Source organism: Aspergillus sclerotioniger (assembly GCF_003184525.1).
Source record: "Aspergillus sclerotioniger CBS 115572 chromosome Unknown BO94scaffold_14, whole genome shotgun sequence".
Classification (NCBI taxonomy): Eukaryota; Fungi; Ascomycota; class Eurotiomycetes; order Eurotiales; family Aspergillaceae; genus Aspergillus; species Aspergillus sclerotioniger.
Genome location: NW_020291004.1, coordinates 191,835 through 209,046, shown reverse-complemented (window position 1 = coordinate 209,046; position 17,212 = coordinate 191,835). Strand labels below are relative to the sequence as shown.

At 49.4% G+C, this 17,212-nt stretch overlaps 5 protein-coding genes across 5 annotated transcripts; 3 read left to right on the top strand and 2 right to left on the bottom strand.

Moving 5' to 3' along the window:
* Nucleotides 1–2,189: 2,189 nt before the first annotated feature.
* On the top strand, nucleotides 2,190–3,578 carry BO94DRAFT_624305 (uncharacterized protein; the record flags this gene model as incomplete). Its single annotated transcript, XM_025617207.1, has 1 exon — nucleotides 2,190–3,578. One exon carries the CDS (start codon nucleotides 2,190–2,192, stop codon nucleotides 3,474–3,476), a length of 1,287 nt encoding a protein of 428 aa, XP_025467303.1. The 3' UTR covers nucleotides 3,477–3,578.
* Nucleotides 3,579–3,849: 271 nt separating this feature from the next.
* Nucleotides 3,850–4,799, bottom strand: BO94DRAFT_546336 (uncharacterized protein; the record flags this gene model as incomplete). The annotated part of the gene is made up of 2 exons (XM_025613287.1): nucleotides 3,850–4,359; nucleotides 4,428–4,799. The coding sequence occupies 2 exons, from the start codon at nucleotides 4,797–4,799 to the stop codon at nucleotides 3,850–3,852; spliced, it is 882 nt and encodes a 293-aa protein (XP_025467302.1).
* A 1,817-nt stretch (nucleotides 4,800–6,616) lies between these two features.
* On the top strand, nucleotides 6,617–10,085 carry BO94DRAFT_596188 (glycoside hydrolase family 55 protein; the record flags this gene model as incomplete). The annotated part of the gene is made up of 10 exons (XM_025616245.1): nucleotides 6,617–6,662; nucleotides 6,718–6,869; nucleotides 6,932–7,105; nucleotides 7,164–7,782; nucleotides 7,836–7,973; nucleotides 8,030–8,578; nucleotides 8,624–8,896; nucleotides 8,946–9,393; nucleotides 9,461–9,752; nucleotides 10,014–10,085. 10 exons carry the CDS (start codon nucleotides 6,617–6,619, stop codon nucleotides 10,083–10,085), a joined length of 2,763 nt encoding a protein of 920 aa, XP_025467301.1.
* A 2,134-nt stretch (nucleotides 10,086–12,219) lies between these two features.
* Nucleotides 12,220–14,001, top strand: BO94DRAFT_575218 (uncharacterized protein; the record flags this gene model as incomplete). Its single annotated transcript, XM_025615066.1, has 2 exons — nucleotides 12,220–12,719; nucleotides 12,786–14,001. The coding sequence occupies exons 1-2, from the start codon at nucleotides 12,262–12,264 to the stop codon at nucleotides 13,999–14,001; spliced, it is 1,674 nt and encodes a 557-aa protein (XP_025467300.1). The 5' UTR covers nucleotides 12,220–12,261.
* Nucleotides 14,002–14,867: 866 nt separating this feature from the next.
* BO94DRAFT_492389 (uncharacterized protein) lies at nucleotides 14,868–16,511 on the bottom strand. Its single transcript, XM_025609180.1, has 3 exons — nucleotides 16,392–16,511; nucleotides 15,960–16,338; nucleotides 14,868–15,897 (listed from the first exon to the last, which is right to left on the bottom strand). The coding sequence occupies exons 1-3, from the start codon at nucleotides 16,485–16,487 to the stop codon at nucleotides 14,999–15,001; spliced, it is 1,374 nt and encodes a 457-aa protein (XP_025467299.1). The 5' UTR covers nucleotides 16,488–16,511; the 3' UTR covers nucleotides 14,868–14,998.
* Between the last annotated feature and the right edge of the window lie 701 nt (nucleotides 16,512–17,212).

Genomic DNA, 17,212 nt, shown 5'->3' with positions numbered 1-17,212 from the left:
TTAGGGATTGCTAGGGACAGATTATTATAGACTTAGAGATTTCATACCAGTATATCATAGCCCATTAATATTATTTAATTCTCAGAGTCTGATGTTGACAATATCCATGGCGTCATGAACTAAGACAGTAGAAGATCGAAAGACATGGTAGTAGATGTGAAGCTGACTTCAACCATACCTCAGGACATATGGTTACTCACTATTTCTTTATCAGAAGATTGTGAATAGTATACTCAGAAACACGAACTGACTGCTACAATGACCCAAGAAAACATGACCAACAACTATTCAACAAATTATTGAGATTATAATACTAGCGTATAGTGATATTCATACCGATCTAGACATTCTAAATAGCCAGAATAAGAGCGATAACTGTACAAATGATTATTGATTACCATACGAGTTCTACCACATGCTGTAACGTTCAATGATGGTTCAAATACTGCAGTACCATCAATCAAGTATATTATTTCTATACCGATCGTACCTGAAATCCAAATCCGCTTCTTTAATGGGAAGGAGAGACAGTATTGAGAGTAACTACAGATATCCACTAGTTCGTAAAGTCATTTGGTAACCGTAGAACACCGTCAAAGATGGCAGGATAGTCAGAATAATATAGTCTACATCGTATCAAACACTGTGAGGGCAATCATGATGCGGCATGAATCAATGAAAGTTGGCATGACATCAAGCAATTGTTGATATTGATCATAAACCTAGTGCTACATCCCAGTAGAAGCGCAATGACAACGGTGCAATACAATAATGTACTCTTGCCGCTGGTTCCAACATTGGACATGGATCCGAGAGCATATACGTATTGCCTCGCATCTTCTCACATAAAGTATATCATAACAGATTGAGATTTGTGACTTGTCATAAAGCAGCAGCCAACACTTACACTAATAAAGTCTTGACTTAGGGGATAGTAATCCAACAAGTCTACAGCGCTGAGATTTACAACCAGGTATTGTTGACATGATGTGTACGACTTCACAAACGAACATAATTAGCCACAAAGTGACTCGGGGTGTGCATTCACCCTGCATTTACCCCTGAAAATAGCCCACAATTAGGACCAGAGAGTAGTAGTCTCCAATCTACACCTCCCTGCGTTTACCACTAGCTAAGTATGTGCCAGTCCCCACTTGAGAGATGCAGGGTGTTATTCTCTCCAGCGTTCTTTGAATGATTACGAAGTCAGGTGCTTAACAAGCCATGCTTATCAGACATTTGGACCCCGGTCCTGAGACTGACGCATTCGCTAACTCTTGAATCAGAGATTGGCAGTATAATGGGATCCACAAAACCCGTTCCTGTGAACAATCGGACAAGAGTGATGATGGTCAGCCTTGAATATAGCCATTGCACCACGATTTGGATTCAAGGCCCACACATTAGCGAAGCGAAGGGCCGATTTTCAAAACAGTCTAATGTTGCCAGTCCCCTCTCTCATATTCAGGCACTGAGTTCCGTAAGCAAGATAGATCCTGGAACCATACGGAATTTTACTTTCTTATCCAGGCCATTTTCACTATAGATACTATTTTGATCGTGTCAGGTGTTTCAGTTACAAAAGGTAGAATTTAAAACATCAAAGTCATGGCCTAGTACTCTGGAATGGATGGCTTACTCAAGACTGACTAAGCGACTTCAGGATGTCTGTCGAAAGGGGTTCGTAAAGTGCCATCCATTCTGCGGAAGAACCGGCTATTCTCAAGCTGCCCGCGACGTCGGCTATCTTACACTCGTATAGTGGGTATCTCGGATCTGAAAGGCTTAAAGCTCATAAGCGAAGGGATCAGGATGTCCGAACTTCCGACAATTCCCTGGACCCACGGACCCATCAGGCAACAGCGCTAGCACCACGCTTGGATCCTTCGGCCCTGGACCATGCCTTGATCCCGGCCGTCAATCCCTGATTTGGCATCAGGGGTTCGAACCGATCTCGTGTGGGCCTGGCTTAGATCCAGACACTAGCTGGACTGGGTAATCTCGACGCTGCAGACCCCAAGGCTTAAACGTATATCCATGCACCAATTTCCAGCCGACTAATATCTTTCCAAGAGGAAATCAGTCTCTCGGCTGAGATCTGACCCCAATAGCCTCGTCTAGTTTGAATTTCTACTGGGTCAATTCAACCTTTCACCTGGTGCTCGTCTCCCGAGAAAATGGAGCAAACCATGTCGCAATACCATGGTCATCCTGAGATCCTGGCCATCTTACCATCTCCGGTGCTCGTGATGGTCCTGGAGCAACTGGAGGATCTGGCCTCTCTCCACAGTGCGTATCGCGCATCACCGGCGGTGTTTTCCGTGTTGCACGAAGAAGGCACTGCCCGTCGAGTCATCGAGGCAATCATGGACCTCAGCCTGCCAGATATGACTCAGGTCTTGATTCGGAAGTTTGCCCATCTGCGATGGAACTTCCGTCCGCTGGAGGGAGTGGACACCTTCATTAAACAGTATATCACCGACGACACGGAATATACCCAGCTGCCACGTGAAATTCCTCTCCCCGTCCTGTGCGATGTTTTAGCCGCATCATCAACCGTCCGCTATTTGGCCCATGTGGGTATGCATGAAATGATCGATCGGTGCATGGCTTCTGAGATGTATCGTTTGGAAAACCCCAAACTGAAATACATCCGCAACGTACATCGGACGCCGTCGCTGTGGGTCTCCGAATATTTCCCCGTCCCGAAGCCTCCGCGAGAACGATACCAGCAAGCCGATGCCGGACCGCCGTCGGCTATCGAAGAGCAGATGGCGATCCGTGCTCTGTGGCAGCTCATACTTATTTGGGAATTGCGCAGCGCCGTGAGTGGACCGAACCCTCGGTGGAACTGGCCCGCTAGCGAAGTGTCCAAGCTGCAGGGGCTGTATTTGGATGAGATCTGGCAGCATTCGTTGACTAACCAGCTCATCGAGCAAACTCGGACAATGGCTGATTGCAGCTGCATGTTTCCTGGCTTATCGTCTCCGGTCGAAAGATATCGCGCCGCCAAATCCCTCGCACGCCGTGCAGACTGGCAGTTTCCTTGTCACTGCTCTCCTCCTTCGGCCTTTCGGATCAAAAGCATCGATCCCAATGACATGAATTACAACATGCCAGGCTACTCATTCGTCCTCACAACCTTGTCACCATGGTACACCTCACCCTGTCGATATGTGGAGTTTCGCTCCTTCCGCCGTTTTGGCTTCGCAATTTGGGATCGCACACGAATGGCAGCACTAGGTCTCTTGTACCCGGACAAAGGCTCCCCTAAACTGCCTCAGAGTCCGAGATCAGAGTCCGATCAGTACGTTCGGTGGGAGAGCATCTTGAGTGCAGAGGATCTGGAGGATATCGAACGCAAAAGAAAGCACTTCTGGCCGGGAATGGAAATGGTTCATTTGGAATCCGCCCATTCCATCAGTAGCATGACTTCGCCTTTTTCTTCCAGATCGGATCATTTGTATTTGTACTGAGCGTATCTGCATACCTTGGCATTTAATAGGTCCTGGCCGTCCACATGCTAAGGCGTTGCGAAGCGCGTTAGTAAGCATCAAATGAATTATTTTTTTTGACACATAATTGAAAACATCATAGATAGATAAGCAATACCAGCAAGTACTTCTCAAAAGCTCATTCAAGAACTCCCAAAGAGCTTAACCAAGCAATGAACCAAGCATCTAGAAACACAGTATCTGATTAAGGTATACATTCTGGAGAGGTCCAGTCAACTACATCCCTACATCCCCATCCCCTAAGAGGGCACATCGCCCACTCCCTTTTCCCACGACGATCTCGCACCAATCCCGTATCCAGTCTCTCATAGATACGAGTATCTTGTCTCATACCCTAAGACGACGTCGTCGAGGACGTATCCTCCCAATCCACTATCTCAAACGCCATGTTCGTAACCGGATCACCCCCCAAGGGCTCCTTGGACCGGAACAAGGAAATAGACTTGATCGTCTTGATTCCAAGTTGCGCCTTGTGATTGATCAGAAGCCAGGCCACACCCGACCCGTTCGGAGTTCCAAGCAGAGCATTGTAGTTAGCGGACCCAGACTCAAACTTCATAGGGCTCTTATAGCCCCCAATGACTGCACCCCCAGTCACCGTGTTCATGACTGCTTGGGCACCGAGGTTGGAAATGCTGAACCGAATGACAGCCTTCAACTCGGAAACATCGCTTCCTGCCTGGTTTTCCCAGTTCAGGTAGACAACATCGGACCACTGCTGCAACTTGACATAGGGCTGGCCGTCTTCCGCAATCTTCTTGTTGTTCCTCGGACCATAGTTCTCATCTGCAATGATCAGGCCTTCCTCCGGATAATAGACGTTTGCATATCTTCCTCCACTAGGCTGGACGATATCAGTATTTAAGCGCCCACCACGGCCATAAAGTCCAGTCAAGAACAGAGGCATCTTACCGGATAGGTAATACCCTCAACCACGAGAGGTGACTTTGTCTGGGTTTGTTCGATCGGCACCCCACCTTCATTCTCCATATCCAGTTGTGTGGTGAGATAATTGTCCAAGACACCTTCATAATTACCCTCGGGATAATTATCCGAATCTTGCCATCCCCATTTAGTCAGATCACTATAAGCAGTGTAAGGACTTGCCACAGCCGTCCCGGGCTTGTAGGTCTCCATGTAGGCCTCTGCACCCGCCTGCGTGTTCTCCATCAGGCAGGATAGAGCATTACCCTTGTCCTTGGCTTCCTCGTAGGTCAGCTCTGCGCTGACAAATGCGGAGAAAGACCCGAGGTAGAGCAAGGTGAGACTGCCGAGCAATCTCATGTTTGCCCCGGAGGTCTGGGTTCGCATGGAGGCGATCATGATGACGAAAGGGAGGGAAGTTAATTAGGAAATATGCCGAAGCAAGTAAAAGAATGACAATGAGCAAATGAGTGACAGTAGGTAAATGAGCGACAATATTTTTTTGCACGATGGGATTGGTGTCAGTAAGACAATTTATAAATCCCCTGGTTACTGAGCATCCTCCCCTAGGCTGAATACCATGGGAGATAAGCCACTGAAGGTAATTGAGAAAGAACCATTACAGGTGCAAGAGCCTTTAGCCTAGGGCACGGAGTAGCTGCCTGATCAATAATTCTGCTCCTGTCGGCTCACGTGGGGCTCCTCAAGGGTCAGAAATTAGTGTAATTTGCGAAGCGCACTAGTGGTGAGCAATACTAGGTCAGGTTCTGCTCGGGGGTTTCTCAAGTACTAAATTTTTAGATGCTTGACAGAGCCCTTTTTGGGGTGCCTGATAGAGCCATTAGTTGAGCCCCTTGGGAGTGCTTGATCGATGTACTTTGGAAATTGACAAAGCCTCTAAGAACGCTTAGCAGGAGCCCTTAAAACCAGTTGATAGGATTCTTTAGCCATTCAGGATGTCCTTAACTACCTCTTTTTAGGATCGCGTCGTGTGATGCTTACTAAGGCATCTCATGTTGGAAACTATTTACCTTGGAATTGTTCCACTAACCTGAGAGGTATCTCTTTTGGTCTAGTTGGGGAATTCTGTCATTTCAGGCCCTAGGATGGACAAATGACCCCTTTCAGGAGGTCGAACCCACCCTAACCTTCGGCCATAAGATCGGATATTAACGCAGAAATACAAAGTCCGAGATTTTTTGGAGCTCTATGGTTACGATGGTGAGCAAAAAAAAAGGAAAAAAGAATATCCTTTGATCCTTTTTTTTTTTTTTTCAATCAGGAGAGCATACTGGGACAGGAGTATCTAAGGCCTGCTTTTGTTTGGACGAGAGCATAATGATCGGATGGTATAACCCTCGTCTCGAGCCAAGATTCCTATTTTGAGGCTAGCTGTAATCACCGAGGCCGAGTCTAGGAACTAATTTTTGACCCTCCCCGAACTCTATGCCCCACGGGGCTTTGAAGGATGAGTCGGATGGAGTCTTTCGGGAAGAAGTCATAGCCGAAATGATCTCTGCAGAATAGTTCGCAAAGGATCGGATAGTCTATCCGGCGCTGCCAACCACATCGTTCATGCAGAGGCACGGCGCGACTGGTGCATTAGCGGGAGGCTGAAGGGATCCGCAGATAAGCACTAACCCTAAGCTAGTGAATGGACCCTCATCTCTTCGTGTCTTCAACATTTATCCATAGTATGCAGCCGAGTCCGAGATAGTTTGATGAGTGATCCATCCAGTCATGCAGGATCTCTCCGTGACTCCTTGATACGATACTTCAGTCAGCCTTCACATTTCACCGTGGAAATGCTTTATAAGTACCTATGACCAGGCCAGTCCAAATGTCTATCATCATGTCCCCTCAGGTCTAAGGCCTGGATTACACTCTTTTTTCCTACTCCTACTCCCTCGCGGAGGTCATTCTTTTGCCTTTTCTTTTTCCACTATGGCAGCCCCCTCTCGTGGAGGTTGGGGCATCGCCCTCATTCTTTGTTTTCTTTCCTTCTATGTTTCTACAATCGTTGCTTTCCTTACACCTATCGTTGAGCTCGAACTGCCCGAGCTGCCCTCTGGATATGATACCTCTAAGCTTCCTCTGGGGAAGCCTAAGGTATGTCATTACTCATTGTGCTTGTGACTCACATGACTAAGAGAACTTGACAGACTCCCCCGTCGTACATGGTCAACAACCAACCCAATGTTTTTGGCGCTGCTCCCGATAAAGGTACAAACTACTAGACTACTGGACGAAGGAAGAATCCCCATTAACCGTCATGCAGGCAGTATGAATGGACCCATCACTTCGGATGCTCAGCTTCTTCACTATGATGAGTCTGCATATCATACAAATCGCACCGGGACCAACTCTACTGCCCGATCACTTCATCGTAGATCTTCCGACTTTTGGATGGATGACATCACGCATGGAGAGGTAAGTCCCTTTTGAATACCCCCTTTGTTGGAATCAGAGCGTTCCGTTAATGTCGACTCCAGATGCCTTTCGCACCTAGCGGGTATGAGTTTTATCGTAACGTTATGGATTATGGCGCCACCGGTGATGGAACTACCGATGACACTGCAGCTATCAACCGGGCAGTCTCTGACGGCAACCGCTGTGGTGAGAACTGTGGCTCAACCTCGGTGCTGGGGGCCCTGGTTTACTTCCCAGTAAGTGCCTTTTGAAGAGATGAATAAACGCAAGATGAGCCTAATGGATGACTTCTAGCCTGGTACCTACTTGATCAGTACTCCCATCGTCCAGTACTACTACACGCAATTCGTTGGTGACCCCAATGACCGACCAATTATCAAAGGATCCGCCAACTTCACTGGTATCGCGCTCATTGACACAGACCCCTACATCCCCGGTGGTAGCGGCAGTGAGTGGTACATCAACCAAAACCAATTTTATCGACAGATCCGTAACTTTGAGCTTGACATGACTGAGATGAACTTTACCAACTATGACGCGGGCCAGGCCTACGTTCCCACTGGTATTCACTGGCAGGTGGCACAGGCAACGTCCATGCAAAACATCTATTTTAACATGCCTGAGTCAACCTCGGAGGAAACCACCACGGCGGTTGGTATCTTCATGGAGAATGGCTCCGGAGGATTTCTCAGTGACCTTGAATTCTACGGTGGTAATATTGGCTTCCGTGCTGGTACTCAGCAGTATACTGCACGCAACCTCAAATTCACTTCCTGTCTCACCGGTGTTTCCATGATCTGGGACTGGGGCTTTACTTGGAAGAATGTTGAGTTTGACGGTGTTTGGGTTGCGTTTGACTGCACCAGCGTTGGAAGTGAAGATAGTCAGGGCACGGGTTCTATTGCGGTGGTTGGTAAGTGTTTGGCAGAAGCCCAGGCTCTTGCAGTCAGCGCTGACTGCTTGTAGATTCCACCTTTTACTCAGTGCCATACCCGATCACTCTGCGCGATGGTGGTCCGTATCCTGATATTATTCTGGATAACTTGCTAGTTCAGGATTCGGCCAGTATTGTGTTGATCTCGGGTGGTGATACTCTCTTCGAAGGTGAGTTTGCCCTAACTGCATACCCTGTTGTGGTGGTGAAGACTGACGGTTGGCAGGTTCTTCTGGATCCATTTACATCGAGTCCTGGGCGTATGGGAGACGCTACACATCCATTGATGGCACTGGTACTGAGACCTATGGCTTACTGGATGTCTCTCCTGATAAGCCCGAGAGTCTTTTGGATGGGGATGGAGATTACTTCACTAAGTCTCGGCCCCAGTATGACACCTACTCCGCGAGCGACTTTATCGTGGCAACGGCACACAATATCAGTAATGATGCGACTGGAGACCAAACGGATGCTATCAACACCTTGCTTAGTGATAACGTGGGTTCCCCGATCTTCTTCCCTGCCGGTATCTACCTGGTTAAGAGTACCGTTTTTGTTCCTGTCGGCTCTATTATTGTCGGGGAGGGATGGTCTCAAATTATGGGCACAGGCGAGTATTTTGAGGATGAACTCAGCCCTCAGGTCATGGTGCAAGTAGGGTATGAGGGAGACTCAGGTACCCTGGAGATCAGTGATATGCTGTTCACTGTGAAAGGTCCCACTGCCGGTGCCATTCTCATGGAGTGGAATGTCCGTGAATCCACTCAAGGCTCAGGTAAGACTTCATTACTCATCGCATGGCCTGGCTAACCGACTGCAGCCGGAATGTGGGATTCGCACTTCCGAGTGGGTGGTGCCAATGGAACGGACCTCCAGATGAGCGACTGTCCCAAGTCGGATACTGTCAACAAGGACTGTATGGCTGCCAGCATGCTGCTGCACCTGACACCTACTTCTTCAGGATATTTTGAGAACGTATGGGCTTGGGTAGCAGACCATGATCTGGATGTTCAAATCAGTAGCAACGACACCGACACCTCAGCGACGCAGCTTAACATTTACGCTGCCCGAGGAGTGTTGATAGAATCTCAAGGTACGTGGAATGCCTCTAGTTCTGAGATATGCTTACATTCTTTGTACAGGCCCGACATGGTTCTATGGATGTGCCTCGGAGCACAGCATTCTGTATCAATATCAGCTGTATAATGCCAAGGACATCTACCTTGGTCATATCCAAACCGAGAGCCCCTACTTCCAGGACACGCCTGCTGCAGACAAGCCATACACCATTGGTACTTTTGAATCAGATCCGACCTTTGAGGACTGTACATCGGGCTCGAATTGCGAGAAGGCTTGGGCTTTGCAGGTGCTGAGCTCGGAGAACGTCTTCATCTACAGCGCCGGCTTGTACAGCTTCTTTGAATCCTACAGCGAGGATTGCCTCGATGATGAAAGCTGCCAAGAGCGTCTCATGGAGACTAGTTACACCCAGGGTCTGTGGATGTACAATCTTTTCACCATCGGTGCAACCGAAATGGTCTACCCTGATGGAGGCGTCATTCCCCCTACCTATCAGGCCGACAATAAGAAGTGAGGCCCTTTCTCGTGATTTTCCCATCACGAATCAGTATCACTCACTAACATGTGTCTTCTGCAGTGGCTACTCAACTGATATCAGTGCCTGGCTGGTTTTGTCCGAGCAAGGCGCAGATATTGGCAGCTCAGGGAATGAAGAAGAGGATGGATCTGGAGTGGTTTATATCGATCCTATCGTCTTCGGAGAGCCCAGTCCGATCTTCCAATGTTACCCCCCTTGCACGATGGTGATGCCCACGTCGACCTCTAACACCTCCTCCACTGTGACCTATGCTCCCTGGAGCACCCATGTCGTCGTGGGTGGAAGTACTGTTTCGGCCGGTGCCACTTCTGCTCACACCACCACCGTCGTCGTGGGTGGCAGTACGGTCTCAACTACCATCACCACGACGTACACCACGTCCACGGTTGTGGATGGCAGCACCGTCACATCTACCGTGACGACTCCTTACACCACCGCGGTGGCTGTGGGTGGCAGTACTGTCACCACCACCATTACCGCTGCTTCCAGCGCTGTGGTTGAGGGCGGCACTACTATCTCGACCACCATCACCCCCACTCCAGGTATGTCCACTTCCTCCTATTGTATCCCCAACTAATGCAGATGCCTATAGTGGTCACCAATCACTTCAGCTTCTGGCCCCTTTACGTCCCAGACGGTGAAACCAGATTCACCTTCAACATGACCACCAGCTTCCAACCCCCAGCTGCGACTATCAGTGTTGATAATGGCACCTACGTGATCACTCCCCCGGCACAATCCACGCATTACGGATCCTGGGATTCCACTGAGCCTTACAATACGGTGTTGCCCACGACAGTCGTCTCTGCTAACGGGACGGTCCAGACCTTTTCCGAAGATCAGATCACAAGCTTAGCGAAGATGACCACTACAACATACATCACCACCGTCTGGGGTGAAAGCGAGACAAGTTCGACAACCGGAACAGATTCTTCCTCGTCCTCAACCACCGTAGTCCCTGTGGTTATTCCAGTGACCAAAGGAGGATTCTACTGGTCTGCATTGCCCAACGTCAAAGGACCCAAGTTCCCCGACATTGACCCCCCGGGATTCCCATCAATCCCTACACCTTCTTGCTTCAAATTCCTGGACATCTTCTCCATCGACTGTCCCCCAAACGACAACAAGGCAGCCCCAACAAGTACCTACAGCCGCGGACCAAACTCCCCAAGCTGCAGCAGCGACTGTGGAAAACTACCCAAAAAGACAGACGACTCCTCGTCAACATCCACATCCTCTTGCACCACCCAGACCGTGACCTCCTGTCGAACCCTAACCACCGCGACACCTTACTCTACCATCTGTGCCGAGTACGAAGGCTGCGAGTGTTCCACCAAGACAGTCACCGACTACGCCGTATCCTGCGACCTCACCACATGTACCACCACCAGCTCGAGTGTCAAGACCGGCTGCTACGTCACGGAAGAGTCTTCCACCACAGGAGAATACTGTGTCAGTGGGGTCACCGTCCTGCCGTGGGATGATCAAGGTAACAATGGTCTCTCCCAACTACTCACCCTCGACACGGCCACCGCTACCACATCTTACCCCGAGTCGGTCGTCATCTCAGGGACCGCATATACCCCGACCTCGGGTGAAATCGTCGTAGGCGGTAGCACCATCAGCGTCCCGTCCGTGACTTCCCCGACCACCGTGACTGTCAGCGGAACTCCAGTCGTTATCATCCCCGGTGGTATCGGGCCAGCTGTATCCAGCACTCTCACCACGACTGCCACCAGTGGTGCAGAACCAGGGAACTCGGCTTCTGCAACTACTGCTGCACCTACTACGACGTCGGATAGCACTACCTCCAAGTCTACCTCCAAAACCACTTCAACCAAATCCACCTCAACCAAATCTACCTCAACCAAAACAACCTCAACAAAAACAACCTCCACCAAAACCAGCACCACGACATCAAAAACCGCATCCCCAACTGCGGAATTGATCATCGCGCTGGACATCGACCCCAGCTCTCTCAACGCATTCGAATGGGAATTCGTCACCCCTAAAATCGGAGGCTCCTTTACTGCCTGTGACGGAGTGGGCTCCGAACCCGCTCCCAACGACGAGGACAGCGAGGGATATCCGTATCCCGATGGGGACTGGACCCTGCCGTTCAAGATCCACGATATGAAGGACTGCGTGTATAAGGGCACCAGCGACGGTCCGGGGACATTTACTTGTCCCGATATGTCGGAGACAGTGCAGTGCACGAAGTGGGATGGATCCACGAAGCCGATTTATTGTTATGAGTTTAATGTGATTGAGATGAAGCCGATGGTTGTTTGTGAGTGGTGAGAATATATATAGTGGGGATGTGTGTGGCAGATGGGAGTGGTGATAATTTAGACTTTAGCCTGGATCGATTAAACTTATCTTTCTGCTACTTTCTGGTTCTATAAGTTTGTCCATTGTAGTGTATTTGAAGGAACATGTCAAGAAGGATGATTCAACCATTTGTATTTCCTCCATATCACGTGATGTCGTAGTTCACCATCCTCTGGCCGTTGTTATGTAACGATAGACAAGGCTCCATGGTTTCTATATATGTTTGCACATCTGCTAAATTAAACTAGCTCTGTATCCAACCAATCCAATCCATCCAATGGCCTGTGCCCTTGTCAACCACAATGCTATCTGCTGAGCACAGACCACCCTTAAAACAAGTGGCCCGAGCGGTGCTGCCTAGTCGTTGCCTAACAGTTATCCACATTGAGAACATGTCCAGCATTGCAAGATCTATAAAACCACCACTTCCCTGCATTTATTCAACACAATCGAAACACAATCCCAAACCTCCATCCACATCTTCATCAATCCCCGCTTCCCCAGTTAAAATGCCCCTCACCCACCTCCCCAAAGAAACCCTCCTCCAAATCATCTCCCTCCTCCCTTCGCCCAAGGACATCGCATCTCTATCCATCCAAAACCACCACCTATACTCCCTCTGCGACATGAACACCCGTAAACAGTTCCGCCGCATCCGCATCACCAACAACGCCACGGACCTCTCCCGCGCATTCACATTTCTCATCCGCATCCTCAAACAACCATCTCTCGGTCACTACGTCCGGCATATCGAGTTCTACGACCCGTGGATTCACCACGGTATATCAGGCTACGAGCCCAATGTATCAGCAACACTGAACGAAGAATACAAAGACCTAATCCGAGCTGCGATCCAAACCGCGGGATTTCCTGTAGAGGAAATAGATCGGTTGGTGAGGATTGTTGCGCAGGTATCGTTACTTCGCAGAAGAAATCCGGAAGAGAGAGATTGGTTTAGGGTTACAGGGTTAGTACATACCTACCTACCACATACCAGTAGGATATTTTCAAACTAAATAGAAGTATCTATTAGACCCCACGCCCCCCGGGAACTCCTCCTCGCCCAAACCCTCACAGCCCTCATCATCTCCACCGCCCCAAACCTCCACTCCCTATCTCTGACCCAACCCTACGGAACAGAGAACGGGATGTACTGGACCGAAACCCCACTCCAGGACAATCACAACCCAATCCAATACCCGTTGGAATGGCTCCTCTACCAAATCAACAACAATTATCACTTTCCCCCCAAACCACTCTCAAACCTCAAACACATCTACCTAACCACCTCCGCATCCCCTACACTCTGGGACGAGAACCGCTTCTACTTCAATCTAGACCTCTTCGGCCTAATGACCCACTTCCACCACCTCCCCGCCATCGAATTCCTCACCACAGATCTCTACCGCACAGACATATACGGAAAACGCGGATTCCCAATCTCCACATCCAACATCTCCACCATCAAAATCAACCACTCCTCAATCGCTGACCCAGATCTCATCCGAATCATCTGCTCCTGTAAACACCTCCGCGAATTCCAATACTCCATCGGCGGAAGAGCACCGGATCGGGATCCAACCTACACGTTATCCGATTATCGAAGGATCCTACAAGCACTCTTAATTCATAGAAATACACTAGAGATGTTGGATATAGACGCGGGGATTCCGCCGGAATGGTCCCGCGGGGAATTTCTTCATGTTAGCGTTAGCGAGGAAGAAGAACAGAATAGGGCACTCGATGATTGGGAAGATGAACACGAGTACTTGGAGAATGAACCGTCGTGTATTTTGCCAGCCTGGGTGTGGGGAATCAATGGATCGTTGGCGGATTTCTCGGCGTTGAGGAAGGTGGCTCTCGATGTGGATTTTCTGTTGTATATGGCTAGGGGAGTTGGAAGGGATAGAGATGATGGGTTTAGGCTTGGGGAGAGGGTGCCACTGGGATTGGAGACGTTGGTGGTTAGGGGGTATGAGGTGGGGATGGGTGGGGTTTATGATTTTCATGTGCATGGGTTGAAGGGGGGGATGAGGGAGGAGAGGGAGGAGAGGGAGGAGGGAGGTGCTGGGTTGGGATTGGGGTTGAGGGAGGTGAGGGGGATTGAGATGGGGGAGATGATAGTGCCGGCGTGTCATGTGGAGGATCCGGATCGGGATGGGGATTTGATTTGGGAGAGGGAGGTGGAGGTGTGGTCGGAGGAGGAAGAGGAGGAGGGGGATGGAGAAGGGGGGTTGCTGGGTTGGTAGATTGATTAGGGTGTATTGTTTCGGGGGAGGTTCTGGCTTGTCTACGTCTAAGAGTCACATATATTAAAGAACGATAGACGGCAGATATATATACACTACACATAGCTCACTGTTTTCATCTCAGTTGCCCAACTTTGGGTATAAAGATAAATGACGCTGGCCAGAGGTGGAATCTCGAACGGAGTGGCCATTTGGTTAAAATGGAAAGCAAAATGGAGTATAAAATATATCTCATAATGAAACAGCAACTAGAATGATTCAGGTCCCTGATACATCAAAATGGAATCCAAGTAGTAAGTGTATGTCAGTGGGTAAAATTTCGCTTGTAGATACCGTAGATGGAAGGTTGTCTTCATCCAGAATGAAGCAGACTGAGGATTCAAAGATAGCTCTCAGAGATCTATAGTGAATTGGCGCTACTCCGGTCTATACCGGGCTTTTGCCATTGTTGTTCGGACTTAGTATGTCAAGGCCGATGATTTTAGAAGTTCAGTTTTAAGACCAAAGTCAGGTGTATAGAGAGAATAACTGGTAGAGCACAACTGATTCTTGTGGCTCGGGTGGACCTTTCTCTTCAGTCGGGGATGGCGTATTCTACAACATATAAGCATGACATGAACTGATTGCCTCTATTGATTCGGAGTGTTTGTTCTTAACAACGTTTACTCAACATGTACAGGGCCAATGCATTTACTCCGGGTCTACGTAGGTCCGATGTAGGTAAGTTGAGTTAGGCAAGGAAATCATTGTTTCGGGCAGTTGGTCTGAACACTGGGGAATTTATTGGCCTATGTAGATGTAGGCTAAGTTTAGTACGGAGTAGGGTGGATAAAGGTCAGAGTTCCCGAATTATAGAAAGGTAGCATGTAATGTTGGCTTAGTTGTTGTGGTTGTAGTGTCATTTAGGCACGCTAGGTCAGAAAGTTGGTATCCACTTTTTTTTGTCAGAGCAACCCATTTCACCAGTGGCGTCCTTGTGGCGAGTGGTTTGTTGCCTTCAATATGGCCATAAATTTGTGTATAACCTCCTCTCAGCTTCCGTCTTGGCCAGGCCAATGAAGATGTCCTTGAATCTGCGATTGTTTGCACGGGCCGTTTCATAATCATCCGGATTGACCATCCCGTCAACTGGAAGAACCCCTTGGTCACGAAACAAGGCAAGCATGTGTCCAATGCCGTCCATATTTTCTTCCTCCTTGGAGTGAGATTCGAGATCACTCTCCGTGAAATGAATAGGACAAGGTGGCTGGTTTCCAGGAGAAATTTCTTGCCAATGTTGAGCGACAGATATCAGCGATTGACGGAGGAAGAAAAGATCCCGATTCTTCCACACCCCCGTGACCAGCCAGGCCGGCTTCTGGAGGATGGGAACGGTTTGTTGATGGAGGACGGCCCAATGCCGAGGGGCACGTTTACAGACCTGCGCTTCGTAGTACTTGTGAATGGTCTCACTCTCCAAGTCATCGTCGATCATTTGTTTATCGCTGTCGCTGAGGGTATCGTAATTGGCAGGTCGTTCGGGGACGACCCAACCTTGTTGCACAGGCCGACGATGTCGGAACATCCGGGGCACAGTAGACTGATAGAACAGCAGGGCCACACATGCAGATTGCCAGTCCACAATGCAGGTGATTTCCCGGGTATCGGGGTTAACGAACACATTATCGAGATGCAGATCTGGGTGCCAGAGAACCTTGCAATTGGAGGCTTCATCGGTCGATGGGGGAACTAAATAAGGGGCTGCATTCATGTACTGAGTGAGAAGCAAAATGCCATCCTCGGGGCGCTCAGGATCTTCAGCAGACTTGTAGTAGTTCATGCGAGGGTGGGCAGATGATTTGATCCATGCAATTTCATTACGCCCTAATGCTTGTGTATATTCATGTGGATTGAGCCCTGTGTGGAAGTGTTAACAACAGTTTGATACCCAACGATACATCCATGACGAGCTCACTCACAAGGACCACGATCCAAGGTCATTTCACTCCTACCATGGTCCCAAAGCTCTGCAGAGGTAAGAAGCCCGATCGAATAACGAGCGAGGCATTCTGAGTCGCCATCAATGTCTTCAGCTTTCCCTGTTAATGAGCGCAAGTCGTCTTTGAAGTAGATACAACCGTGCCTGGGAAACGACACAGTGGTCAGGGTATTCTCCATGTCGACAATCTGGGTGATTAATTTCAGCTTGGCTTCGCGCGGCCATTGACCCCATACCGAACCGAGCCTGACCCCCGGTGCCTTCTCAGCAATGATATACTCTGCCTCAACAGGGGTATTTTCTGCATCGCAGGACCAGGCTAGCACGCGAGGGGCAGGGATTTTGAAAACATCACGGAGCTGGTCTCCACTATCAGTAGGGGTTCTGAAAGAGGCAACACTGCCGATCTCACCAGCGCGTGCGTCGCCACCTCCGAGGCAGTGGTGTACTGGCGAGGCCCGGCATTCGGATTGGGGAGCTTAACAAAGACCTCGACGCCATTGTTCATGGTTAGGATAAATGCCTTGTTGTGTAGACCCTCAGCGCATTTGACGACCTGGGTGCCTGCTGATGGTTAGCTGTATGCGGTCGAGCATGCACCAGGGTAGAACATACAATACTGAGCCCCTTCACAGGCATAAACAGCAGAATCAAGCAGTCCCTGGAGGTTGAAGCGCACATAGCGTTTGGATAACTCCTCCTGCTCGTTGGATCTGGGCGGATCTGGTGAGCCAAGGGGGTGATGCGAAGGGACTGGTTCGCTTACAACCATCGATGTCTGGTGTACCTGTACAGGTATTCCTCGGGAATTTTCTCATCTTCAGAAGAGTTAGCCTTCGCATATAGTGGGACAGAATAGGACGCGCTGACAGGTTCCCCCTGGCTTTTCCGTGTATAGTTCTGGTGGGTGGGATGCCCCTACTCTCCCGCCCGGACGCGATGAGAGGAACCGCGTGTATTGGGATGGACGATGCGAGTGGACTTTTTGGTGGAGACTGGCCAGGGTGCTCTTCCAGGGGGGTTGTGGGGTTCGGCGCATGGTTAAGAGGATGATAGGAGGCACTGCGTACAGTACCACTGCGGTTGACGGATGAGTGTTACTCGGGGATTACCGTGGTAACCCGCCGCCCGGCCAATCAGAATCCTCTGCTCCGATTGTATAGGTACATCGGAGTGCTCATACATTAAACTAATATGCAAATCCATAAAATCACTTGCCATCGATCCGGACAA